General features: G+C 40.0%; 2 protein-coding genes across 4 annotated transcripts in view; one reads left to right on the top strand and one right to left on the bottom strand.

Annotated features, from left to right (window-relative positions):
• LOC128785339 (protein ELYS-like) lies at positions 1-20,545 on the top strand. The gene is made up of 25 exons (XM_053937759.1): positions 1-98; positions 1,186-1,312; positions 2,453-2,706; positions 4,187-4,367; positions 5,112-5,319; positions 6,465-6,581; positions 7,258-7,342; positions 8,760-8,910; positions 10,576-10,708; positions 10,795-10,976; positions 11,429-11,490; positions 12,228-12,356; positions 13,732-13,822; positions 13,909-13,998; positions 14,188-14,328; positions 15,095-15,199; positions 15,675-15,768; positions 16,068-16,191; positions 16,300-16,356; positions 17,406-17,552; positions 18,282-18,469; positions 18,647-18,791; positions 18,889-19,020; positions 20,161-20,308; positions 20,394-20,545. The coding sequence occupies exons 2-25, from the start codon at positions 1,192-1,194 to the stop codon at positions 20,543-20,545; spliced, it is 3,237 nt and encodes a 1,078-aa protein (XP_053793734.1). The 5' UTR covers positions 1-98; positions 1,186-1,191.
• The window catches only part of SCCPDH (saccharopine dehydrogenase (putative)), a 13,013-nt gene continuing 5,875 nt past the window's right edge, over positions 20,446-27,583 (bottom strand). The window contains exons 7-14 of one of the 3 annotated variants that reach the window (XR_008429850.1): positions 27,435-27,552; positions 26,413-26,532; positions 26,236-26,292; positions 25,160-25,271; positions 24,263-24,344; positions 23,703-23,823; positions 22,371-22,420; positions 20,446-21,191 (exon numbers count right to left, since the gene is read on the bottom strand). Coding sequence is in view for 2 of the 3 variants with exons in the window: in XM_053937758.1 (XP_053793733.1) it covers positions 23,718-23,823; positions 24,263-24,344; positions 25,160-25,271; positions 26,236-26,292; positions 26,413-26,532; positions 27,435-27,552 (595 nt within the window). In the remaining variant the exon portion in view is untranslated. Of the gene's footprint in view, positions 21,192-22,370; positions 22,421-22,823; positions 23,824-24,262; positions 24,345-25,159; positions 25,272-26,235; positions 26,293-26,412; positions 26,533-27,434; positions 27,553-27,583 lie in introns of those variants that run through there. The other 2 variants (XM_053937758.1, XM_053937757.1) reach the window with 2 other exon arrangements.

The raw sequence follows: 27,583 nt of genomic DNA on the forward strand, positions 1-27,583 counted from the left end.
GCAACATGGCGGCTGCTTAGCCGGGCTGCGGCGTTTGTGCCGGAGGCCGTGCTGCCTGACAGCCAAGGATTGCCTGACTGGCTGCTCTGGGAATTAAGGTGTCACATATAGTTTTGGAGAAGCAGTGGTGACAGGTCTTTCCTGGTGTGATGCTGGTTTGCTGGTGTGGTGGAGAGAACAGAATCCTTAAATTGACAGGAGAGAGTCACTGAACACCAGGCCCTGTTGCTGGGGTTGCAGGTGTTTCTGCAGTTGATCTTGCCATGTTGCTGGTTATAAAAACCTGTTGGAGAATTAAATGTTCCAAATCCACCTGCATCCAGCCTTGGGCAGCCTGCTCTAGGTGGTGGCTTGAGCAGCAGGGTAGTTCGATGAGATGACTGCCAGTGGTTCCAGAAGGCCATTCTAGAATTCTGTTATAAAGCCAAGATTCTAGAACTTGAGCTGGGGAGGGGGGGAAGCAGAGAAATACCTCAGTGCTGTGTTCTGTACTGAGCCCCTTGGCACCTATGTCTGTTTGTCCAGGTAAAGGAAGCAATGTAGAGGCAAGCACTGACTCAGCACAGACTTTCAGAACTTTTGCTTCTTTAGCCAGGTTAGACAGGCTGCAACACTTGAATGAAACCAGAGTCATGTCAGGCAAGAGCCACAGCAGACAGCTGGGTAAATTTGCCCTAATGTCCAGTTCTGATCTGTGTTGGTTTTCTCACTTAAAGGAAAATCAAACCTTTGGTCTGCATCTAATACAGAATCTTAGCTGTTGGCGGCTAAGTGGGATAAAGTGGGGATAGAGTGCTGAAATTCTACTTCTTATCTTCTGCTGTAGGTTTATGCTTCCTGGCAAGCACAAAGTTTTTAAAATATGATTTTTTCTGAGATCAAATCTTGATAACCTACATATATGAGTAGACTTAAACTTGATGTGTTGTTCTCTTCCCTGTTATTTATCTTGTCGGTCCATCTGTGTCACTTTTTGTTGATCTCATAGGCATCAGAAAAGCTCATGATTCTCCTTTTGCTCTGATGTGAGATGAAAAACTGTCCTAAGTGCCATTTCTTCTGAGCAAAAAAGAGCTACAAATGATTTATGGGAGATTTGTCACTGCATACTGATGAAGCTTGGGTCAGTCTCAAAGATATTTATGGCTGACACGAGTCTCTTTGCCTTGTTTTCTTTACTTCCAGTGAAGAATGCGAGACCTAACGGCTCAGGTAACGAGCAGTCTGCTGCAGTTTCCAGAGGTGACTGTTGAGGCACTTGGGGAAGATGAGATCACCCTAGACTCTGCACTGTGTGGGAAGTTTTCTGGAGGTGAGCATTTTCCTTTAAATTTGGATTTGGTATGAAGTTGTTATTGCCTGAAGCACAGGCTCATGGCATCAGGTTGGTTCTGTGAAGTGAAATGCATCAGGTTCTGATAGTGCTAACAGGATATTTTAACAATTAGAAGCATTGAAAGTGGAACAGCCTGCTAGAATCATGTGCTATTTAAATAATATAGCTGGCCATGCCCTCCTCAGTTTTGAATGAAATAGAAGGCAATTTTCAAGGAAAGAACAGTGTTGTTTTGGGATGTATTCTTTTTACCAGCTCAAGCTCTACATCCATCATAGCATCTCGTGCAGAAATAGTTACAGAGACACAATATGCTCCTTTTTCTTCTCTAATCTAAATAAAAAGTGGAAAGAGGGACGGCTCTGTTAAGTGCTGCCTGTGTATTTCCAAGGTATTTAATAGGATGCAGATGAGGACCCAGTGAGAGTTGCTGACAACAGCTAAGCAGATTAAGCAGTTGACTTTCTAGGTGATCTGAAGGTAGAGCTGGAAGCCTGTCTGGATGTCTGGGTTTCTGTTAAGACCAGGTAGAATCTTACCTACCTGACAGTACTTGGCAGTAATGGAGCTCATCCTTCCTTTGAGCTTGAAGTTCTTCAGAAAAGGAGCAAGTGTTAAACTCTTGAGTGAAACAACACTTGTTAAAATCTTTCTGTGATCAGCACATGTAAAAGTTGGAATTAAGCAAGCAGTGCCCATTTTAAGATAATTTCCTGTCCAGATCCCTGCCCAGAGTGGTGATGTGTCAAGCAAAATTCTTAACTGGAAATGAATTGTTTTAGATGGGCTGTATTTGAAGTATGCTTTGAGACTTGTATTCCTGTACATATTTAGGTGTTTTTTAGCAAAGCCAGGTCAAGTATGATGTGCAGACTAGAGCTCAGTCTATTGTAATCTTTATCCCAAACAGTCAAGGTTCTTGAGTGCAGGAATGACAAGTACAAATGCAAAAGAATGGGGTTATTAATTTTAAGAAGTGCTGGTTGAGGATTGTCCAGGCAGGTTGGCCTTCTTCCCTTAGGTGCATTTGAGGGAAAGGCCCAGTGGCAGTGCCATTGCTGTTGTTTCAGTTCTTCTGCTGGGCATTTGTTGAGTGGTGTTTCTTTTGCCCTGCAGGCAGGAGTGGCCTGGCGTGGCTGGCGTGTGGCCCCCAGCTGGAGGTGGTGAACTCAGTGACCGGAGAGCGGCTCTCTGCGTATCGCTTCAGCGGAGTGAACGAGCAGCCTCCCACCGTTCGCGTGGTGAAGGAGTTTTCTTGGCAGAAGAGGACTGGACTCCTGGTTGGGTTGGAGGAAACAGAGGGAAGTGTTCTCTGTCTGTATGACCTTGGGATCTCAAGAGTGGTTAAAGCAGTTGCTCTTTCAGGAAGGGTATGTATCTTTTTGGGGAAATGAAGATTTTGTGTTGATTGGTGCTGCATAACCTTTTTTCAGGAGAAGCTTTGGAACATCTCTTTGAAGGTGGTATGTTTTCTGAATTGTATTAACATATTGTCAGTTCAGATTACCCAGCCAAGAGAGCCTTTATCTCAACAACCTTTTCTGCATTTCTGTAATTTTTGTTTTAAGGCTTAACGGAGCACCATGTTTCCAGTATTATTTTCCATGTGGGTTTATAGTGATTGCATATTTCAGGACTGCCGCATGGTATTTTCCCAAATTTTCCTGGTTTGTATGAGTCAGAAGGGCAGCATTCAGATTCAGTGAGAAAACTTTTCTTTGTTCTTCCTCAGAATTAGCTGGCAGTACACTAGGAGAATAGGAAAAAGCAGTGCATATTATAATGGAAAAATATTTCAGGAGCTTCTACATGGAACATTGTTAGAAGACTCTATGCAGAGCTAATAAAGATTCATTTGAATTCAGTTGTACAATGAAAAAAATATCTTAAAAGAAAAAAGTTAGAAGCAGCAACCCTTGAACCATGCCTAATTGTGTAGCAAGATGTGTTCTGCATTTCCTCATCACAGTCACTAAGACTCAAAGCACGAGAATTTGAATAATCAAAGTATTCTTGTTAGTCCTCTGAGCAGCAGTAAAGATGAAAAATTTAATTTGAATAATAGACATTCTGAAATAAAATAAAATTACCTGAATTTACTAGAGGTAGCTGTAAGCTTGGATTTCTTGTGTTCAAGGTGAAAGGTGGATGGTATAGCAGGTGGCCAGGCAGTGCAGTCACAAGCAAGTGCTTGATATAGCACAGAAGAAAACCTCAGGGGGCCCATAAGTTTGGATATTTTCCTGCACTTCTGGGAGTAAATAAGCTACATAAAAAGACTAACTTGTGATGGTCAGTTCTTTATTTCAGACAAACCTTTGCTGTTGATGTACAGCTGATGTGTGCTTTCATGGTGCTGCATTTGTAAAAGGCTGGAAGATAGCCCCTATTCTAGTGCAGGAGCCCTGGTGTGTTTGTGTCTCTGCTAGAGCAGTCAGTATTGTGCTGGGTGTGGTGTGGGTGCTGAAGGGTCTGTTCACCTTGTGCTGAGGTCATGGGGAGTGCTTGGCCTATCAGGGAGCAGAGAGAGCTCCTGCCTCAGGCTGAGCAAGTTCTTGTTTGGTCTCTTGCTGTTGGTTTAGGCTGCCTTTTACAGTTTTCCTTACCATCTGTAAGAGTGCTGGTGTGCATTTAAAATTTTTGTTGGATATTATCAGTCAAAGTGAAGACCAGCATAGATTTTAGTAAGCTAGCACCCCCCTCCAATCCTTTCTGGGATTGTTTCATTCCCGTGGAAGTCTTATCCTGTGTTTTGTTTCCTGTTTCTGATGTGCTAATGCTGGCTTTCCTCCTGAGGATTGCTCTACAGCCTGTCAAAGAGCTTTGATCTTAACCTGCAGTTCCCTGCAGGTGACTGCCATCGAACCCATCAGCAACGACGGCGGAGCCAGCGTGAGCACGCGGCACCTGCATCAGAGTCTGCGATGGCTCTTTGGAGTGGCAGCGGTGGCCACAGATGTTGGCCACGTCCTTCTGGTTGACCTTTGTTTGGATGATTTATCTTGCAGTCAGAATGAAGTAGAAGCATCGGGTAAGCTGCAGTTTTTAAACTTGAATTTAGAAGTAAGAAAACGTGTTTCTTTTCAAAACCCAGCTTGTATGGCAATGCAGAGCCCAGCATGTGCTGACTCCTGACATTGCTGACTGCAGGCAGCAGTTTGACATGGTATGGTTCTGAACTGGTCCAAAAATGGGAGTGGCTTAATACTCCTCCTGATGTTAAGAAGGCCTCTTGCTGCCCACATCTCTTTGTCCCTGTGATTCTTGCCAATGGGAGGTAGGAATTTTTCCATTTGAGTCAGTGCAACTGTGGGATGGGAAGTTGTGTCAGAAGTACCAAATTCCTTGGGAGTGTTCTCCTGTTTCCCTGAATGACTTGGGTCAGGCTTTAGGCTTGTGTTTTAAAATAAATCTGGCTTATCAAAAACCCTGCATTTGGGTGAATGAATCCTGCATTTTGTGTTTTCAGATTGCATACACTGTTTTGGGTGTTGTAAGAGTGGCTTCAGGAGTTCGTGTCCCTTGAAGTAGCTTCCTCATGAGGCCCAATAAAGGAATTTGTCTACAATGGTTACATTTGTACCCAATTTTGAAGTAGGAGTGAGAATACCTGTTCCAATGGAGAGTCCTTCTGTTCTCTGAATGTGTGCAGAAACAGGAATAGCCAAAAAGGTGCTGCAAAAATTAGATTATACATGTTGTATAATCACATGAGTTTAAAATGCAGCTGAAGTGGCAAAATGCGTTAATTTCTTGCCCGTTTTTATGTGTGTAGATCTAGAAGTTGTCACTAGAATTCCTGCTGAAGTTCCACAAAGAAGAGAAGCTGTGACCAGGGAAGGGAGGCATCTCTGTTTCCAATTACGAAGTCCTTCAGGAACAGCAGTATCAACCCTGTGCTACATAAGCAGAAGCAACCAGCTCGTTGTGGGTTTTTCTGATGGCTACTTGTCACTGGGGAGCATGAAAACTTTGAAGAGGGCGTAAGTAGTCACTTCCACTTGGCCCTGCTTGGAGGCACAGGGGTCTCAGTTTTTCTGCTTCAGGAAATACATTAATTTCAAGAGCCTCTTTTCTGTGTGTGGGATGTTTGGTATAACCTTGGAGTGTTCAGAAATCCTCTTCTGAAGTGACTATTAACTCATACATGGTTTAAGTGCAGCACCTTCTCTGCAGTGGACTGCAATTGATTTCTTACCGGGCTTGTGCATAGAGGTCTTGTGGAAAGTACTGGGTCATGTCAGACAGTAGGGATGTGAGAGATCTGTTTTTTTAAGTCAGTTTGTTCTGTCCAGTCGTATTCAGTGAACAAGGTAATGTGTGGTTTTCCATGAGACAGATTTTAGAAATTATTTTTCAGAACCAGTTACTGCAATGAGGGCATACACTGAAAGGCTTCAGTATATGAATAATGTGATTGTGCTGATTATATTTTTTTAAGGGACTGGGATGAAACTAGTGAGACATGATAATTCAATAGCTGATCTATGTCTGAAAGTATAGTCTTTCCTACATTTCAGCCTTGATGCAAGTAAGGGACTGACCCATTCCAAGGCATTGATTTACATGAACCAATTTTTCCTTGGAAGCCTTGAAGATGAGAATAATAAGCATATAAATTTACAAATAAAATGTAAAATTAAGAAATTATTTAAAATCTGCTGAAGAGCAGTGTCACTTTAAATACATGGTGAAATTCACATAGGTGTTTACTTTAGCAAATCTGCAGTTACCATAATTACTGATGCATAAATAGATAGTGGAGGCATAATCAGGTGTCAGGAAAAGATTGTGAAGGTACAACTAAGGTTCAGAAGTCTGAAAGAAATAGTTTGTTTCAATGTCCAAATAAAGAAATGAGAAGCTCCTTGTGTTTGGTATTGTTTAAAATATGTTCAGATTTACTGCATTTTAAGTTCAATATTGAAGTAGGCTTCAACAGTAGAACTAGTATTTTCCTTAGCAGATGAACTAATCATTTCTGTTCCTTCTTCTCAGGCAGAGGAGGACATAAATAGAGGTTTTTGCTTTGATGGACAGAAATCTTCTCACCTTTATTGCTGCATAAAAGGTAGTCACTTGCTTGACTCAATTATTTGTCTTTTCTACTTTTTTTTCAAACCTGTAGGCACTACACTCAGCTTGGAGGAAGAAGGATTCCTGTCTGTGCTCTTACTTTTCAAGAGCCTGAGAGTGATCTTCAAAATTGTTGCTACTTATGGGCTGTTCAGTCTACACAGCAAAGGTGAATAAAAATTGCAATAAGCAACTGATTTAGCTTTTTTTTTTTTTTTTTTTTAATATTTGTTCACATAGAGTTGTACCTAAAAGAGGATGGTGATGGTACTGCTGGTTGCTTCATGAGAGCTTCAGAATTCTTTGGAGTCCTTGTGTGCCAGTTCAGCTTCTCTGGCAGAAAAGGAGCAGTGTTTAGCAAACAAATCAGTGATTTCCAGCTGGCATAAGAAATAAGTTAGAGTGTAGAAGGGTGCACTGCATGCAAGAGAGGGACTGGAACATAGATGGGAAGGAGACAAACATACCTCTCTCTCAGCATCAGCAAGCTACTTAGTCAGCCCAGCTGTTCATAGAATGGCAGTCTTCTTGAGCTTGACTTAAAAGCAGTTTTCATGGAGTATGTTTTACTGTGAAAAGCTATTTTCAACAATTTTAGGTCCATACTGCATATTAAAGCTTTCCAATGGTATAGTTAGCATTTGCCCCTGAAGCTGTTTGTGTTGAAATTTCCTCCTTTATGTTTTACTGGCTAAGTGTGACTAATTACCATGTTTTGGGAAGCAGTGTTTTTCTTTTCAGCAAGAGCATGATCTCAAGTTAGTTTCAGCCTAGATCTAATGAAATGATAATGAGGATTGTAAAGCAGCTTTGTAATCAAATCTCCTCATTTATACCTTTTTCAGTGAAGGGAATGCTGTAAATTTACATCTCTTGCAGTTAGCCTTTGGTGACAGGAAATGTCTGGCATCAGGACAAGTCATGTATGAGGTAAGACAGGCCTGTATGTGAGAGATGAAAAGATAAAGTTTCCCTGAGTATCAGTTAAGTTGGCTCTTTGTATATGAATGAAAGCTGAAATTTCTAGTCATTAAAATGAATGCCTGATGAGTTTGTGGAATTATAGTACTATATCTTATGGAACTGTCCTTTGGTATGGTGGACATCTTGTTCAGATCCTCATCTTTTATTAAAATTGATTTTATCTTTAGTCATTTTATAAGATGAGATTCTTTGCTTAGGCTTCATGTTAGTTTTTCAAAGAGATGGTTTTGATTTTTCTTAACTACAGTGCATGTGTATCTGTTATTTCCAAAATTGCTGAATAACACAGAATAGAATGTGCATGTTTCAGGACAAATGTTACCATTTTTCTTTTCAGTAAGGAAAAACTTTTGAATCTATTCATTTATTTTAGACAGCTTTGATATTTATTTATAGCATTTCCTGGAACCATTAAGAGAAAGCTTGTCTCTTCTCAGATTAGATGAATTAAATGTATAGAATGAGAATGTGTTGTTTCATGCCAGTTCATTTTAAATCTCTGAAAGTTTTGGAAACTCAATTTTTGTTTGGAAGTAGTTTTGCTGGTTTTTTTTTAGATTGGTGTTTTGTTGGGCTCTTTTATTGTAGAGCTGCTATTTGTCCACAATACACACACATTCACATGTTGTGTGGTAGACAGGTTAAATGAAAGTTGTACTGAAAAGACAGTATTTCACTTAATGCTTCCTTAGAAAATGGTGGTGGCAGAGGTTCAGGGCCATCCTTCCTGTATATTTATGTCTGTGTGTCTCAAAGCAGTTTGCTTGCTCTGTAGTAATTTGGGATCTTAAACACATTGTCCATATTCATCCCATGTCCTCTCCATAAGGAATTGAGGGATATTTCCCTGATAAGAGCTCATGTGGTTTGAAAGAAGGCTTAAAATCTCTAGGAAGTTCTCATTGTTAGTAGAGAGATGAGTGTTCCCTCCACTGATGTGTGTGTATCAATAATGTCTCCTGACAGACCTTCAGCTCCTGTAATGTTAGGTTCTGTAATCAAAACATGGAGCAAAGGCTTTGTGTGAAGATGTGTTTCATTGTTTTAGATGTCTCTTTCTAAGTATATGTTCAGGTTTGTAAAGGCACTTTGATGATGCAAGGAATTCTGCAATACATGTTTAGATCTAGACTAATGCTAGGGAAATGCTAAATTTTGAAAAGGTGCAAAAGCCTGTAGAGCCAAACTTGCCCATTAGGACTTGACACTTAATTCTCGTGCAGGTCAGATGTAATTCCTATTGATGGGAAACATACAGTGAAATAAGTATATTCATCAGATATTTGCATTAATTCATATTTAGGTATAATGTATGTTGTTATTTCAAAAATACCTTTCCTCTCTTTTTCATTTTTTCCCCCAGGGTTTTACATACTGTGTCAAACTCTTCAGTTTAGATCTCTCTGGTGGAATCTTTCCCTTGAGAGGACAGACCAGCAATACTAAATTCCTCAGCTGTCAGACCATAGAAAAATTTCGCAACCATGCTGACAGAGAGGATGGCGTTAATGAAGGTTTGTTCTGCTGTCCCTGCTTGGTTATTCTGAACTACATGGTTTGGAAATCTAAGCAATGAGTGCTGTTCTATACCCACAGTCTTAAAGTCTTAAATATTCATCTAGCTGACCTTGTTGGGCTTATTAAAAAAACCTGTGTGCTTAAGTTATGTGAGACTTCTTACCCCTTTGAACATCATTCTTTAAGGGAAAAAGTAGGTTTTATTTTATGTTTGATGGGATGCTAGAGCAGCAAATGGGGTCATCTGTATAAGGCTGGACAGTCAGTTTGTTCTGCCAATTGTCTGCATTGAACAGTAAGATCATTCTATTGCTTAATCTATTGTTTAGGAGTGTTACCTGATTTTTTTATCCTGCTCAAACCTCTGGCTGCATCCAGTGTGCATTCAGTGAATCTAGTTCCCCAGGGCTCAGAGTTCCCCCCTAGGGCCCAGTCCTATGAAATATCTTCATCAATGATCTGAATGAGGGGATTGAGTGCACCCTCAGTAAGTTTGGGACAATACCATCTTGGACAAGAATGTTGATCTGCTGGAGGGTAGGAAGGCTGTGCAGAGGGATCTGCACAGGCTGGATCGATGGACCAAGGCCAGTTGTAGGAGGTTCAAACATCTCTTGCAGTGCTACAGGCTTGGGGAAAAGTGGCTGGAAATGTGCCTGGTAAAAAGTACCAAGGTGTCCTACATGACAGCTGGATGAATACGAGCCACTCCACCACATTAAAAAACTCCAAATCCCCAAAATAACAAGAAGAAAAACCTTTTCTGTCTTGTTATTATCAAGTATGAGGCATGGAGAAATACCTGTTAGTTTTCTGATGGTTTCTAATTAGATTTTATTCAGAATCTGTTCAAGTTAAGTTCTTGGCACACATGAGCTTCTGCTGGATGTGTGTTGAGGCTAGCATTGAAGTTGTCTTCTCAGTTCTGAAGGTAATTGTTACACGCTAAGGCAGTTTCAGAAGCTGACAAAATTGAAATGGCACAGAAGTTCACAATGAGGCCTAGCAAAGTGTGTGAGGATCCCTAGTGATGAATTGAAGAGAGAACAGAGAAGCATTTTCCCAAACATACTGTCTTCTCTTGTTTCTTGCTCTATTAGAGTAAATGTCATTCACATACTTTGTTTTACACCTAGAGAATGCATTCTCCCCAGAGAACACAAAACATTCCAATTACAGAGGGAACTGAAATAGAAGACTGGGAATGTTTTATGTTAAAATCTTTATTGCTATGTCCTGTTTGTACTTTTAAGTATTATATTATTTATTTAGTCTGATAATTTAATTCTTTTACTTTGACTCTTTAAACTTCCTGTTTAGTCACACACTGAAATCAATCATGCTAGCTGAGGATACAACTGTGTAAGATAAATACAAGTATGCTTTCTAAAAATATCAATCTATGAGTTCTAGTGTATTTTTCCACCAAATTATTCATCCACCATGCAAAACTTAATTAATAGTTGTGTATTTGATTTTGTTTAAAACAAATATAATTTGAATAAGAAAAAGAGGCAGTATGACTGAAGCCTATTGTAGAGATGGTTGCTATTTCATATTTTTTTTTTATCATTCCTAGTAAAGTGTTGTGTTTCATGAGTGAAATAACAGCAAATACCCAATATTTTCTACATCAAGAAACAATGTCTTGTCTTTGACAGTAATCTCTCCTGACACCAGTGTATCGATCTTCAGTTGGCAAGTGAATACCTATGGTCAGGGAAAACCATCTACTTACTTGGGTGTGTTTGACATCAATCGCTGGTATCATGCTCAAATGCCAGACTCATTGAGGTGGGTTTTAATTAAGTGGTTTCAATAGCCCTACAGAAGGTTAATTTAAGAATTGCTGTTGAGCTTATGCACTTGTTCTCTTTAAGGCCAGAAGAATTCCTTCATGATTGCCCCTATTTTGCACTGTGGTCACTGGATCCTGTAATAAGCATGACTTCTCCAAACCTCATTTTGGATATTCTGGTACACGAGCGTAGTCTGAGTCGGGGGGTTCCTCCTTCTTATCCACCACCTGAACAGTTTTTTAATCCAAGCACCTATAATTTTGGTAGGTATTTCACTGCTTTTCATTTGAATAGTGACAAGCTTCACTGGAGGTCAAATGCCACTTTGGTGGTTCTCTTTCTTGTTCATTGTTTGTCACACAAAAACCAAACCAAAAAAAGGCCCGCAAACCTCCAACCTGATTGTACCTTGTCCTGACAAGGTACTTAGTCTTGTGAAACATATCTGACAGACTGCTGAGTTTTGGGTTTTGGGGCTTCTGTAACATAGCCTGGGAAGGGGTGATGGTCACAAAATGAAATGCCTTTGAGCTGAGGCACCTGGATAGCACTCAAGTTTCTGCAGACAGAGAGTAAGCAGTTTTTATGGGAAGTGTGTAAGTGATGTGATGAAGGAAAGGGGTGCTGGAGGTTTGTCTTTGCAGACAGCACTATTTAAAAAGCATAAATTGGAGATGAGGTAACAAGGCCTGTCAAATGTTCCTTGTTTCTGCAGATGTGACGTGCTTGCTCAACTCGGGAGTTGTTCACATGACTTGCACCAGCTTCCAGAAAGAGGTGACTTTTTGATTGTATTGAGAGTGTCAAGAGATGAACCTTTACTAGCTTTTCTCTTGCAGTGCTTTGAGTGTCAGAGACCACTTGATGCTCAACATTGCCCATACACATGCATAGCTGCAGTCATCCCCTGCCAGTTTTGTGCAAATGGCACTGTTTTAGGGAGGCATGAGCAGGGGTTGAATGGCTAGAAAGGAATTGCAGCATTGCTGTAGTAGGAAGGACAAGTGTGGTGGAAGAAGGGGAAAGTGTTTACTTCTTTGTATAGAGTGGAGTTAGGGTTTTGAGCAGCTGTGATGAACTTGAGAAAGGAGAACAGCATGGAGAAAGGGAAAAGTGATTTAACTGTTTAAGAAGAAATGCAGTTTTTTCTCTTAACTTTGGCCAAATTATAATTTCTGAGTCACTGCGCAGCTTTTGACAAACCCTTTCAAATTAAGTTCAAGCTCACTAAATATGGTAACATGAATCAGCTTCAAAACAAACAAGCTCAGATGTGTTATTTAAAGTTGTGTGTTAGATTTAACTTCTATTGAATGTAATTTGTGTCAGAGAAAATACCTGGGCCTGTGTATTGACAGACAGGCTGGAAAATACTTCTTTAGCATTGCAAGGGTTGGTATTTTCTTCTACAGGGTACTTTTAAAATTGAAGCCATTAGTTTAGCTGTTGTCTTTAAGGCAGAGCCTTACTGATTGAATGCTGTCTTAACCTGTGTGTTTTGATTGATGTTTCAGACCCTGAAGTTTTTGAAGAAATCTGGTCCTTTAATAAGTGAAGCCATTCGTGACAGCTACACTCGGTGTCTTGTAGCTGGCTTGCTGTCTCCAAGACTGGTTGATGTCCAGCCATCCAGTCTGAGTCAGGTGAGTGTACCCTGGGGAATTCAGGGGGAAATACTTCCATCTTGTCTGAAGGCTATAGAGGCTACAAGACATGACCATCTGAGTTTTACTTGCAAGCTGCTCTGAGAGGCAGCTGTTGACAATATTTAGCAGAAATAATAATATTCTTAGATCCTAACTCCGAATTTGACTGGGAAGAACCCTATTGGAAAGCTGACCCAGCCCACAGACTGCTTATTTTGCAAGCCTGATGTAGGCTCTTACATTCTTATTTGATGTTCTGATGTCAACTCTGGTTGGGAAGTAACTTGGGAAAGCAAGAAATTTTATGATGGCATTTGCTGAATTGTGACTATATTGTTCAGAGACTTGATATGCGTTCGAGCAGGGATTGCTTTTGGATGCTAGAAAGAGAAATTTCAGAATTAGGTCAAGAAGCTTGGTTCAAAATTTTGTTGGCCACCCTAAGCAGTATTTGGCATGTTTCCTTGTCTGAAACCAGATTTCAGAAAAAGATGGAGGTATCCCAAATGCTTTCAAATGACAGAACGTGTAAAAATGTCTTTGAATGTAATAATTTAACTTAGAAGGCAAACATATTTTTGAATATGTTTTAGAAAAAAACACAAGGAAAAAGAAGAAAAATGTAAAAGTCTATGCAGGATCATTTCACCTGAAATAAATGTCTGAACACCAGCTGGAATAAGCTGCTACATAATTTCCCATGTGTGTGCATGCCTGTGCATTATCCTTCTCAAGGACTGCCATGGCAATAGAATACAATAATTGAACAGGCTGAAATTCCAGCCTGTTAGAATTGAAATGTTTCACTTCTTTATGGTACTTTAACAAACTGTAATTTAATGTTTTGGCTGTCAAAGCTGCTTCATGTCTTGCTAGTCTCAGGAGCTGCTTGGCCTCAGCTTCACTGTTTCCATGCAAACACAGTGGTGTTTGCTCTGTCCCCTTCACGTGTTCCTGATGGCAAAGGGGTGTGCCCAAATGCATAAAGGGTATTAGCAGAGGATGTTACTGAAAATAGGTAATTGGGACTAAGTAAATGAAGACTGAAACACTGAGGCACAGATATACAGATTGAAACTAACCTGTGTGAAGTTGAAATGTTAGAGGAAAACGTTTATGTGTTCCTCAAACCAGCAAGCAGTCCAGCCTGTGGCTAGAATTAAGAAAGAATCAAGAATATGGAATTTGTTGCATTTGCAACTAATGTCTGAATGGGTATCCGGTTAGAAAGAAACACTTCTGTCAACAGCTCAGGTAGTGTCTGATTCAGAGCTACTGTAAAGGTCACCAACAGAATCTCCAGTGTTTATCAAGGTAAGCCTTAGAGGCAAAGTATGTGAGGTTGTGATTTGCTTTTGTATGTTCTGTTCAGGAGGAGCAGTTAGAAGCAGTGTTGTCAGCTGCTGTGCAGACAGGATCTTTAGAACTTCTGACGGGATGCATTAAACACTGGACTTCTGAAGGTACTGCTGCTTCCATTGTTTTTATGTTGTGTCAGTTTGGGTTAGAAATTGTGATTTCATGTCCTTTTTGTTTTCTGTTTTTAAAGAGCAGCCAAGTTCTGCTGTAAATTTACGGTATGTTCTTGAGTGGACGTGGAACAAAGTGATCTGTACAAAAGATGAACTGGACCAAATATGTGAGTAGTGGTTTAGTGGTTTTTGAAACCTCGAGTCATTCTTTGTAAAGGGTCTTCTTCAGTAATCTGCCAGTGTATGCTGCTGGTTTTTAAGAGGTTCTTTAAGTCTCCTGTGGTTGTTTAAGGGTTTAAGTTTGGAAGTGTGCAGTTGCTCTGCTGAGTGATGATTTAATATTTCTCCTTGACAAGGTGTTCCACTGTTTGACGGCTCCTGCAACTTCATTGACCCACAGACATTGCAGTCCCTTCAGCACTGCCAGCTGTTTCTGAGCAACCTCAGCACAGTCCTGAACTGTTTTCTAACAGAAGCCCGAGAGCTTACTGAGAAAGGTTGGTGAAAGCACTGCTAGGCCTTAGGTCTGATGGTTAAGATTTGGAAGGATGCTTGGGTTGTAACTGTGGAGACAGGAGCTGTTGTTGTTTTGGATGGTTGGGAGAGAATCAGGTTGAGCTGGGAGGAGAGGCTTAAATCTGAGCAGTTGGGACTTTGGTTTAAGCCACTTTGAGTTCAGGGAAGCAGCTTGTGGAGTTCATGAGACTGGGTATGGGAGGCTACACTGATTCAGCACTGAGCTGAGTAAGGACCTGGGTGGCAATAGCAGCAGCTGAGTGTGGTAATGCTGAGAAGTGTTCATAATTGTTAGATAGCAATTGATTGTTGTCTGCAGATTGCTGGGAAATAGAAAGGAAACCAAAGTGAGTAACACGTAAAGCAATTGCATTGAGATTTTTTGGCTTCTGATTTTATAAATTGTTGTTGGCATATTGAGGGAAATAGAGGACTATAATACCTTTCGCTAAAGTAAAACTCTCTGCTACATGGAAAACAAACGTTGTCTTCCTGAGTGTATCTAATAGTTTAGGCTTTATTTTTCAATTTTAGTCTTTGGTGATTCTGTTTCTTTGTAGTGATTGGGGTTTTTTTTGGCGAGGGGGGAATGGTGGTTTTTTCTTTCAAATTCATAAGTGATACAGAGGGACAACTACAAAGACAGGTTTCTATGTGTTTGTTCATATTTTCTATTTGTTCTGCAAAGGGAGTTCTGTAAAATGAAAGGAATTGCAATACTCAAATCTTGTTTTGACTTTTTTTCAGGTTTTTCAGACTTGACAAATAAGCAGATGGTAACCAGCCTCATTTCTTTGTATGCACAAGTAGTGATCTGGTTCTGTCGATCCAGTCTCCTTCCCGAGGGTTTAGGTAAGCAGAACCTGTAGTTCCAGTACACTTGTTTTGATAGTAAAAGCAGTACCTGCAAATTTTGAACCTTTGATTCATTGCTCGAGGTGAAAGTACTCCTCGGAAATGCTCTTAATTCAGACACCTTATAAATTCCATTTTCAGTTTTAATCATTTTACAGATGCTCACATGTTCAGAAAATCATTCCCTTTGAGAGTTGTTTATTTAGGAGTAGCCTTGAGCTTACCCTACATGGTCTGAACGCTGCATCAACCGCAAACATGAAATTGATCTTGAGAAAAGTAGTTGTAGTTTTGCAGTTTGCAGCAGTAGTAGTTTTGCCTTAGTTCTCTTTTAGCAAAGGCAGAAACAGGATTGGATTCACTGAGAGTTGGAGGCTGCTTGAGGTTTTGTGGTTTCTGTCTGTCTAGTCCAAAGATCTAGTTGAAAAATGTGGTCTTATTCTTTAACTTGCTTTTACTTTACCACCTGTAGATGATCACATGCATTTGTCCAGACCTTTCTACAATTACCCTCTGATTCAGAGCTACTATACAGGTCACCGACAGAAACTCAAACGTTTATCAAGGTAAGACTTAGAGGAATTCTCTAGAAAGCTGACACTGTTAGACTGTGAGAGTGGTTATTTTTGCAGTTGCAAAACCCTTTGTCTGCACTCCTTGGCATTACACATAACAGAGCAAGAAAGCAAACCTGGAACCCAGAAGGTCATTGCAACTCTTCTCTTGGGTTTGTGCTTCAGCCTTCTTAATTAATAAGTTCATTGTGAGCTAAGGACCATCTTTCCTCTGACTCCAAAATCTGTGACACTGAGAGGCTGGATTGTGTATTTTACACTGTGCAAGCCCTTGCTCCCTTTTGTTGCAGAGGCAAATGGGATTCTGATTGCTTGATGATTGATGGAATGGTTTCCCAGCTGGGAGAGGAAGTGGAGAAGTTGTGGCAGAGAGATGAAGGCGGCACTGGGAAATACCCACCTGTTAGTTTACATGTGAGTGTTCTGTTCACTGAAAACCCCAGGAGCAGCAGCAGCAGTCCCCTAAAGCCAATGATTGTGAAAGACAGGAGCATTAGAAAACCTTTTCATATTTCATTTCAGGCACTTCTGGATCTCTATTTGCTAGAAAGCATTGAAGAAAGTGACAAACATGCAATTGTATCCTTTCCAGAGTCTGTTATTACTCCTTCCTTAATAAGAACATAAATGTTCTTATTTGTTTGTCACCTATGTGTTTGTGCAAATTTTTTTCTGATACAAGAAAGCAGGTTCCCTAAAATATTCAAGATAAAAACCTTGCTTAGTTTCTTTCAAAATGTAATAGTTCTTAATTTTTTAAAGCACTTCTTTCTGTAGCAAAGGACTGTGTGTTAGGACAGTGCCTGAAATGTACTGCTTCAGAACAAAATGGTTTGTAACAGTGATTTTCCAGTTGCTGATTTTTGCCAAAATCATTAGTTTCCCACCTAAGAGTGTTTGCTTTTTATTTGTGTAAGAAGTATGAGCACACAGAATAATAAAGAGGGGGTTGAGGATAGTCATTGCGTTGAAGCCTAATTTTTAAGCTGCTGGAACATGCAGACTTGCCTTTGTTGTTTGTTAGCTAAAACGAGATGGGAGCCTGGAGCAAAGGGCTTAAAAATGGTTGTATTCCCAAGCTGCCTTTCTCAGACATGTCCCTAATATGGCATGTCAGAAAGGGAAGATGACACTTTGAGTGAGGGATCCACATGCAGTTTTAAACACAGTATCAATCAATAAGTGCTAAGTTGCATTGTAAGGGCACCGTAATTTGTGTTGGTTTTGTGAAGACAGGAAATGAGGAGAATAAAACAGCTGTAGCACTTCTTTTCCTTAATTAAGCACTGGATGTTGAAGTCTGTTGAGTGTCCAACTGGTAGCTTCACTGACAGAAGCAGAAGTCTGGGTTTGTAACAGCAGTATATAAATACCCAATATCTGCCTTTCTGATTGCCTTACCGAAATCCACAAGTGTTTCTTTCTGGACGTATATTCAGAATGCAGTTTTGTGATTAGGACCTGACTATTAATATAATGGGTTGTAATAGCTTGAGACGGCAAGATCAATACCTTGGGATGTTCTGCTTTCTACTATTTTCATATTCTTATTTCTTTGTTTTGCTAAATGTAATGTGATACAAGTTTTTGGTCTTAGCAATTTATTCACCTTAATTAGATACTCTCAGACAATTTACTTGCTGCTGGATATTATGCATTCCTTTCCAAATGAAACAGAAACTTTACTTGTTTCCTTTCCAACTGCCTTTGCTATCCCTTGGGGTCTTATTAAGCTGATTCGAGGGTTTTGGCTTCTAGATCACAATGATTATGAAGTAAGTATGAAACAGTTGAGTTAGACACACATTGCACTGCGGAGCTGTAATCAATAAAATTATTTTAAAATTGCTACTTAGATGTTAGGAGCTGTTGGAGCATTAGAAGCTTTTTTATAACACTGGTCTGACATCTTCAGCAACAAGTTATGATTTGAAATTTTGCTTTAACTACTTTGACAGAAATTGATTAAAACAAAGGCATAATCAGCATAAATAATGCTTAATATTTGAAGTTTCAAAGCCATATCTGTTTCAGCAGATTGGTTGGGCACTGTTTCTAGAAGAGTGTTTTGGGTACTTGAAGCATGGAAACTGTGATGGTAGCAGGAACATCTGAGACAAAAGACTGCAGGAGTGATGATTCAGCCTGTTCTTCCTAATGCTTTAGGTTGTTCTTTACCTGTCACTATACCAATAGAATCAATTTGATTGTCAAGTAACTTATTATTTAGTCATGTATTTATAAAAAGGGATGTTTGTACACCGAGTTTTGTGAACTTAGAAAAACTTGAATCATTCCTTTTAAGACATTCACAATTGTATGGCTGATTTTTTTTCCCCTGCAAATACTGAAGAATTTTACTGATATGTCCTGGATCAAGTATCTTGTCATTTAAACATCTAAGTTTCTCTAACCCAAGTCCAGCCTTGCTGCAGAAAGTTTTGACTGTTTGTTGCCATGGGTATGTGTATCTGTGGTAATGAAGCTGCTCTCAACTTGTCCAGAATTCCCTGGCCCTGCTCTTCCATCCAGCTACAATCAAGACTGTGTCATGGCAACACATGAGGATAATTCAGTCCCTCATGTGCCAGGGAGAGCACAGGCGAGCCCTCAGGTACATGCAGATGATGAAGCCGTCGATGTCCAGCAGCAGTGAAGTGCGCCTGTTCCTCACCGTGTTGTTGTCCAATAGGTAAGGAAATCTCCCACTCTTTTGGCATTCAGATATGGGGAAATGTGGAGAAGTGATGACACAAATGGGGCTCCCCTCCATTTCCTTTGAGCTTTGAATGAAAGCCCCATCACTGTGGGGCATCTTTTTGGCTTCAGTGTTCCCATTCCTTTCCATGTGCAAAACTTTTAACTGCAGGTGCATGGTGGAGGCTTGGGGTCTGTTGCAGCAGCACACCACGAAGTTAAACATAGAAGAGCTGCTAAAGCACATGTATGAAATCTGTCAGGAGATGGGGCTCATGGAGGATTTGCTGAAGCTGCCCTTCACAGACACAGAAAAAGTGAGTTTGGGGAAGAAACAAAAAGATCTTAATTGTCTCTTTGGCAAGAGAAGAGGCAGAATTGTAATTGATGTTTGAAACGTGTTATTTCTCACAGGAGTGTTTGGAGAAGTTTTTACAGACCAAATCTGGTGTTCAGAATCATGAATTCCTCTTAGTCCACCATCTGCAGCGTGCCAACTACATCCCAGCACTCCAGCTGAATCAGTCCATGAAGGCCAATCCGACGGTAAGGGTAGCAGCCCTTCTGAGTGTGCAAGTTTCTTTCAGTGTGACTGATCATTTTTGTAGTCTTCAAGAAAAATCCTGTTTTGTCTTTTATACTATTCTTTGAAAGACTAGGAATAAGTTCCTACATGTCAAGTTACAGCTGAACCTAAAAGGTGCTGAAATAATTTTACTACTGCAAACTCCCATGTAAAGTTATAAATTAAATGTTCAGTGGTTGACTCCACTGAAAGTTTGTTGGTATCTGAGGAAAAAATAAGTATCTTTTTTACCATCCCATCTTTTCATTCAGATCTTCAGATCCCTATTATATATGGTTTAGCTATGGAAGTTATTTGTGTCACTTTTTTCTATGGAATGAAGAGTATGTTTTATGTCATGTCTTGTATCTTGCTTTTACCTGAGAGCAGTCTGGACACTCAACAGGTCAAGTATGAGTAGTGGGGTTTAGTTGTTATTTTGGGTTTTTTATTTTCTCAAATTACAGAGCAAGCTCTCTGATCCCAGTAGTTTCATGATACCAATGTTATGACATAAATTCTAAGCCATGTTTATCAAAATATCCAGATCAAATTTTGTGTTATGTGAACTTCTCTTAGGGATGCATATGTTGTTTTTTCTGAAAGTGTATTTTTCCAGTAAATCAAACTTAAAAGGTAGTCTTGGAAGGTTTAAGTCCTGTATGTGAAAACTGTTTTCCAGTCAGGTGTGTGTAGGTAGATTTTCTTAACTTGTTTTAATTTTCCCATCATTTTGTCCAACATAATTTGCAGTTGCCCTGAATATTCAGTAATCTCAGACATCTGTGTTTCATGATAACCAGGGGAAAGCCTGCTCTTCTATAAGCCATTTGAAAATTGCAGTTGTTAAGAAGTATGTAAGAAGAAGGCTCCGCAAAGTGCCAGAGTCCTTTTAACTAGGAGTTTTATGTTCTGCTTTTATTCCAGTCTTTCTTGCACTTATCCAAAACTACCAGGTGAAATTGGTGCGTGCTCCTGGGTGGAACTTGCTGTGGCTCTGTGCAGTGGATTTGTTCTCCTGTAGCTGTAGAGCAAATTTAGGTTAGAAAGAGCAGAGAGAGTTCTGTGCAATGATCTTCTGGTGAATTGTTAACTCTCGCTTTACACATTTCCTTTGTCAGAATGATCGTGATCCTCGCTTGAGAGAGAGAGCAGTAGCCAGAAATTCTCTATTAGACCAATATGGCAAGATCCTTCCCACAGTTCAAAGGAAGCTGGCAGTAGAGAGAGCCAAGCTGTACCGTTTGCCTTCATCGGTCTTAAGAGAAGGTAATTTTAGAGAAGGGAAATAGGACGTGCAGCTGGCCGTCACTTTGATTACACAAGGCTGATACTTTTCTCTCTTGCTTTACAGTCCCAAGGCCAAAGCCTTTATCAACAGCAACAAGGCAGGCTAATGCAGGAAATGTGCATATAAGAACAAGTTTAATCACTAAAGTACTGTCCAGATTTAAAGAAGCATGGCTAGGAAACAAGACAACCATTTTCTCAGAATATAAGAAGTAAGCAGCCTTTTCACAAGTTTAGCCTTGTTCTATGTGTTTGAGGGGAGACAGAAAAAGGAGGAGAGAAACCTGTTTGAATTATGTTAGCGTCTTGGTGGGAAGGTACATGTGAATACAGATTTGTTTTTTTGCGCATAAAATATATAATGTTTGAGACACAATTCATCATAAGGAGTATTTGGAGAAACGTATTTTTCTGCTATGATAATTTTAGTTAGGCAAATACATGTATTTACATGATGAGAAATGTGCTTACAAAGTTTAAGACCGCTGAAACTAAAGCTTGGACTACCACCAAGCTCTTGGTGTACAGACTTTGACAGACGAACAAAAAGAAATGCCTGTCACTTCCATGTGGGCCTAATGTATCACCCCAGCAGTGAGCGTTCACCTGTATTTCTTGTTCACTGAGTGTTCCTGTTGTCAGCATTTGAGACTATCATAGCATGCTTTTTTTCATTTATTTATTGATGTTCCTGGTTTGAAATGTGTATTTTAACAGGTTGCTGGATTTGGTGGTTCGTCCTGTTCCTTCCGGCTCCATGGGTCAGGATGAGAGCTGGCAGTCCCTGTGCAGAGCTTCTACTTCTTTTGTGGCATCCAGCCTCCTGAGATCAGATACGCATCGCTCCAGCTCCCAAAAGAATCTGCCAAGAGCATCAGAGCTGAATGTACTGGAAACTCCTCGTGTGGTCAAGGTTTGTATTTTAAAAAGTCAGTAGCAACTAATCAAAGCAGAAGCTTGTGAGCTTTGTTTAAAATGAAACTCCTGGATTCAAATTGTGAGGTATTTTTAGCATGCATGTAGTTATTGTATACACAGTCCTTTTCAAAGCAGTAAAATGGGAACAGAGGGAAAGTTTAGTTTTCAGTTAATTGAAGTGGTCACCTTGTCCCACAGCTTTGAGAAATACACTTGTTCTTCTTGCATGGAACAAAGTTCAACCTGGACTTTTCAATCTATACTTAGCTCCCTAAAGATGCAATTTGTGGCTTAACCATGTCATTATTTAAGTGCCAAGTAGCTTTGTGTAGTTTGATGTGCATTTCTACAATCAAGAACTGTGCTTCAAACTCTTAATCCAGTCACACGAATAAGAACTAAGCAATGCCAGTGATGTCAGTCTCTGTCAGATGCAGTGACGACTCTGCAGCAGTTTTGCTTATCAGTTGTTTGTGTTAAACTGTATTTCCAGTCACTGCCATCAAATTGTTACCATGTAAGGCAGTAACACCTGACATGGCCCCTTGGTTCTGATCTTTTTTCCTTTGCCTACCTGAATGAAATCATTGCCATCTCCCTAAATTATAACCTTTTTCTTGTTATGAAATACCATCTATACTATTGAACTAGCTTCATCCTTCTCCTTTCTAACTCTCTCAATACTGTAAAACATTTCTGAGCCAGGAAGACCTGAACACTGCTACATGAAGATATGTAGGTATTTTTACAGCACTATCCCTTCATCTCGATTAATTAGTGCAGAAATAAGCTGTGGCTGTTGCTCTCTTGACTGGCATCTGGAATACAGTAATTGAAAATGCCGCCTTGTGGAATAATGGCTGTGTGCCTTTTAAAAGAGCAGCATAGAAAAAGAGCAGCGTAAAAATAACTGGGATAGGAGAGAACATTGTATACAACAAGATGCTATATTCTTGTTTCTTCAGGAAATTTGAAAAATAACCTTTCTGTTGTCGTGACTGAAGCTTTAAGCGTTGGGGACCCAATTGTATTTTGCCCTGTCAGAGGCAGAGTGGGTCACTCTGGCTGTGGAGCAGTGCAGAGGGCACTGCAATGTAATGGTCACCGCTGGTTGTGTACACACCTTGTGCTGGAAAACTGCTCCTGGTCATGGGCAGTGGCAAATGGTCAGTTCTGAACAGAAATATCAGAAACAGAGCATGTGAATTGTACACAGGGACATCTCTCATCCCTGTGCCTCAAATACATAAACTCTCAGCTGTAAGGTAGTACAGAGTGTGTACGTATGTTTCACATTCAGGGGTGAGTGGATGGGAAAAGCAACTTTTCAATGTCTTTAATTTCTTGTAGCTCAGTGTGGAATTAGTCTGTTTGCTACTGAATAAAGTATTAACAGATATTTTTTAACTTTAGGTTATTGAAGACAGTGCAGTGACAGCATAAACTTAAGAAGCAGCACCAGAACCCCACCATATAATGAACTAAATCCATAAAGAAATCAACACAGCTATGACACTATAAAGCATCAATTTGTATGTGATCTGCCTTAAAATAATAAAGGTCAGTGTGATGCAGCTGAGGGAGATCAGAGACTTTTATGACCTTAAGTATCTCAGAGTAACTTTCATAGTTTTCACAAGTTCTACGGATACAACAAAAAAAGCTTCTACATGGAAACAGAATTTAATGCATTCACAGTCCTGAAAATCATAAAGGCTACCTTTCAAATACTCCTGTGACTCAAGGCTTCCATTGCCCACAAATACAAACCCAGAAATAAGACAGCAGGACAAGACACTCTCATAATTCTGAGGCTAACAGCAAAAAGCAGGCTCATCAACCACAGTATCAGGTAGTGTGAAACAGGCCAGTGCACCCAGAGCCTGGATCACATCAGGTCAGACTCCAAAAGCAATCAACAGAACAAGCCTCCTTCTTTACAGAAGCAAAAGCACAATACAGTTCATGACTACTTACCTAACTACAGAAACTACACATAGATCTGCACTAAGAACCATTATTAAATAAAGATTAATTGAAGGTGTTAATGAAGACATATACCAAACACACATTAGGAATAACTAGTAGCTTATCTGCTAAGGCACTTCTGTTTCCAGGCTGCCTGCTTTACATAGTTGCATAATGGGGCGAAGCAAGGCAGCTGTGCTTACTTGTGAAGCAGATGCTATAGTGGGTCCTGAAGTAGGAACTTGAACTTAGATGAATGAGATTAAGATTCCAGAATTAGGACCCAAGAGGCTACCAATATGTCTGTGAATTAACTCAATACCCACCCTTCAGGGGTTTGCTCACTATAGCAAATATTATTATAGCTTTTAACTGGAATTTTCTTCTGTTTCTGCTACAAACAATAGCTGAAACTGTTTTATGATTAGGCTTTTGCAGCCACATGGGTTTTATTAGAGTTAGACCCAGGAAAGGTGTTAGTTCATACAGTTACGTTCTGACTTCAGACTTCAGGCTTGCTAATAACAGAGAACTCAACACCACGCTTGTTGAGGCGATCAATCAGTTTTGTTTTTGAGAAGGCAGCTCCTGGAGAATATACACCACCCCTGTTAGTGAAAATCAAAAAGAAGAAACATTAGTGGCACAGTGATTGAGGGACACCTTTTTTGTGAAGCTAGAGATGTGCTTCCCTGACTAAGAAAGAAAAAGCCACTTGGAGAAGAGAGTGGGTGAAGAATTTGGCAGGGTGGTTATAACCATAGGTTCATTTCTGCATCCAGCAAACTCTACAGAAACCACTCCATTAACTGAACATAAAGACATTGATGCAAAGGCCTGACTAAAAGCCTGTGACTACATCCTTTTAAACTGATCAGCTGGTGAAGAGCAAGTGTCTTTAAATCAGCTTGTGGTGACTCCCTTGCACAGCCAGCTGGGTGAGGTAACACAAATCCACAGGGCTGATTAAGTGTATTTGCAAAGAGAAACATTTGCACACAGTAGGTTTAAGGGAGAGTGAGCTGCTCAGCATGGGAAGGTACTTACCGTTTAGGCAGAGAAGCTGTATCTTCCAGAAGAGATAGAGCTGCTTGAACCATTGCAATTGGTGTAGCGATGTATCCAGGCTCTGACAAAAAAAAAAAAAAAACAAACCAAACTAAAACCCCCCCATGAAATACAGTGTGTTGAAATGTACAATGTAATCTTGCTCTTCCCTACAGCATTCTGAAGAATAATATCTTTAACAATGAAAGAGCCTTCCCCATTTAAGAACAGCTTTTCTTACCTAGTAATCAGACCAAGTAGCTGGTGAAACCCTTAAGATCTAATCCAGACAAATACTGGTTCACATAATGGCCTCTAACCACACAACTGTGAGTGACCACATCACGGTGACAGAGGGCTCTCTGACACAGCAAGAGCTTTCCCCATCCTGTGCTTAAATTCAGAATTTTACCATCAAACACTTGCATTCTGCCACATCTCTAGTTATTTAAAGAGGCTGTGCTACAGTAACTTATTTCTGAATGTACATTCTTGCTCTCTCCAAACTGTCAGGTGTCATCTCCCCTCAAGGAATGACCCAAACAAAAGTATGTGATAGAAATTATACCACACCAGATCCATTTAAGTTCACTCTCAGGGAACTGGAAATAAACAAAGTCCAGGCTGTAAAAACTAAAAACTATTCTTAAAGCCCTCTTCCTTCAGAAGGTCTGCTCTGCAAAAATGAAAATCAAACCAGGGAAAGTCAGAGGAAAAAGAATCACAAGAATGCAAGTGAAGTGGCTATTTCAAAAACCAGGTCACAATGAATTCTAGTATCCAAGTTAATACACTGTAAAGGCTGTTGGCTTTGTTCCTGTTGCAAGTGCTTCTCAAGGGTTAAAGGTGCAATCAGAAATGTCTTTTAGAGCAGGAAATGCTAGGCAAAATACATACCTGGTCCTTTCACTTCAGTGCAGATTTTCACATTTGGTTTGCCGTTCTGGAGATCTTGTCCCTCACTGTAACCCTCACCAAAAAAAGTCATTGTAAAAGAGGTTCCATCCATCTGTAGTGGACAAAACAAGCATGGTCACCAAAAGAGAAACTGATTGCTATCAGGAAAGCACAAGTAGTAAATAAAAGTATCCAAATTCTATATATAGAATCCTGCCAAATACTATAATCCATTTAAGCATGAGAGGAGCTATTTTGAATTACTGTTCAAAAGGTATAATCTGAGTTTTTAATTGCTTCCACTGTGTTGCACTGGCCTTTTACTAAAGTCTGTTTGTTCTCTCAGTACTTTCAGTCCTGGGTTTTTTGCTAATCAGTCTGCCTTGGTCATCACCTTTGATAGTGTGCTCTGAGCCATCCATGGGACTACATCAGGCCCAGCAACATTATCCATTTATTCATCATAGTAGTTACACACACTTTGACGTCTAAAAGCAGAAGGTATGGTTATTTAAATATTCAGTAACTATCAAAACAGGCACACACAACATGCATTTGGACCTAGGGGGGAAGCTGTATGAGTGGAGGCTGAGGTTTCTTGGTCTGATAAGCCTGGAGAAGAGAAGACTGAGGGGAAACCTCACTACAGTTACACCTTCCTTGTGAGGGGAAGAGGAGGGGCAGGCACTGATCTCTGTGGTGACCAGTGACAGGACCCAAGGGAATGGCCTGAAGTTGTGTCAGGGAGGTTTAGGTTGGACATCAGGAGAAGTTTCTTCACCCAGAGGGTGGTTGGGCACTGGAACAGCTCCCCAGGGAAGTGGTCACAGCACCAGCCTGACAGAGTTCAAGAAGTGCTTGGACAATGCTCTGAGGCACATGGTGTGACTCTGGGGTGTCCTGTGCAGGGCCAGGAGTTGGACTTGGATGATCCTCGTGGATCTCTTCTAACTCAGAATATTCTGTGATTCATTTAGAAATTATTTCTTTGAGGCTAGGTAGTTGACTCTAAATTACTATTCCACCATTACCACAACACATGTATTCTATAACTGTGGTAGAAAACAGTCAGTTACCTGCTTCTGGGTTGGTCCTTTCTTTGTGAAGCGTCCAGCAGAGAAAAATTCTGGGTACTGTATGAATAGAGGAGAGGAAAAAAAAATGGAAAAGACAAAAAAATGACCAACAGTAAATAAGAGGAAGAAAAAAATATATCTCCAAACACTAAATTATTTTGTGTTTTGAAAACTTACTTTTGTCAGAAGTTTTCTTCCAAAGTTAAACTTCACCAAAAGAAGAAATAACATTCCCAGAAACATTAGCTTGATAACAGAGCCAAGACCACCTACAGTCACGTAAGCACCATACTGGACCTGAAGCAAGAATGTATTTTCAGATTTACATTAACTTTTTCCATCAAATGATTTTTATAAAGCAAGATGCAGTTATTCTGTACAACATACATCGGTTTAAACAGGGCCTTAAACAATTGTCTTAATTCTAAGGAATTGTTTGAAGAATACTTTTCATTTCATCATTCATTCTGGGAAGATAATGTAACTACAGAGTGAAGGGGGAGCAGACATGGTATACAAGAACAGAAAACTTTACAGAAAAATGTGTTTTGATATCCAATTTCAGTCTTCTTTCCTAGATCTTCCTTTTCTCCTCTCTGTGCTTTTTTTAAAGAGAAACTGAAATAGCAATGGCAAGCCTTTCTCATTTGTAGCTTCCAAGTGCATTTTTTAAAGCACCATCTCACTCTCATTGCTTAACTAATGCCTGTGATTCTGCACAGCAGTTATACAGATTGTTGGTGCTCATCTCCTCTCAGGAAGCCATGGAAAACAAAAATTAATCATCTTTTTCACCACCATTACTTCACACTGCCTTTACTCTGCACACCGGAGACCCAAGCATCAAAGAAATCTTAAGATATAAATGAGCAGCATATGAATTCTGTATCAGGATATTTACTACACTATACTGAGCTGGCTACACCTACCATTGACTACAATTATGATGCTTTTAGAAGCTCTGCTGATACAACAAGAAAAGTCTCTGCACAGAAACAGAATTTAGTATATTTATCATGAAAGCTACCTTTCAAATATTCCTGTGACTCAAGGTTTCCATTCCCTACAAATACATACCTAGAAATCAGACAGGAGAACGACAAGACAGTCTCATAACTATCATGTTAACAAAGGCAGGCTCATCAGCCACAGTCTCAAGTAGCATGAAACAGGCCAGTGCACAAATAACAGTAACTTACAGGTGTTTGCTGCAACTCGGTGTACAAATAACGCTGAGTCCTTTTCACAACAGAACCATCAGATCCCATGAATGTAATGCAATACTCCTTGAATTCTGGACTGTAAAACATAAATCCTCTGCAAACAAAAAAAAAATTAAGTCAGAAAA

The sequence above is a fragment of the Vidua chalybeata genome, chromosome 3 (assembly GCF_026979565.1).
Source record: "Vidua chalybeata isolate OUT-0048 chromosome 3, bVidCha1 merged haplotype, whole genome shotgun sequence".
Lineage (NCBI taxonomy): Eukaryota > Metazoa > Chordata > Aves > Passeriformes > Viduidae > Vidua > Vidua chalybeata.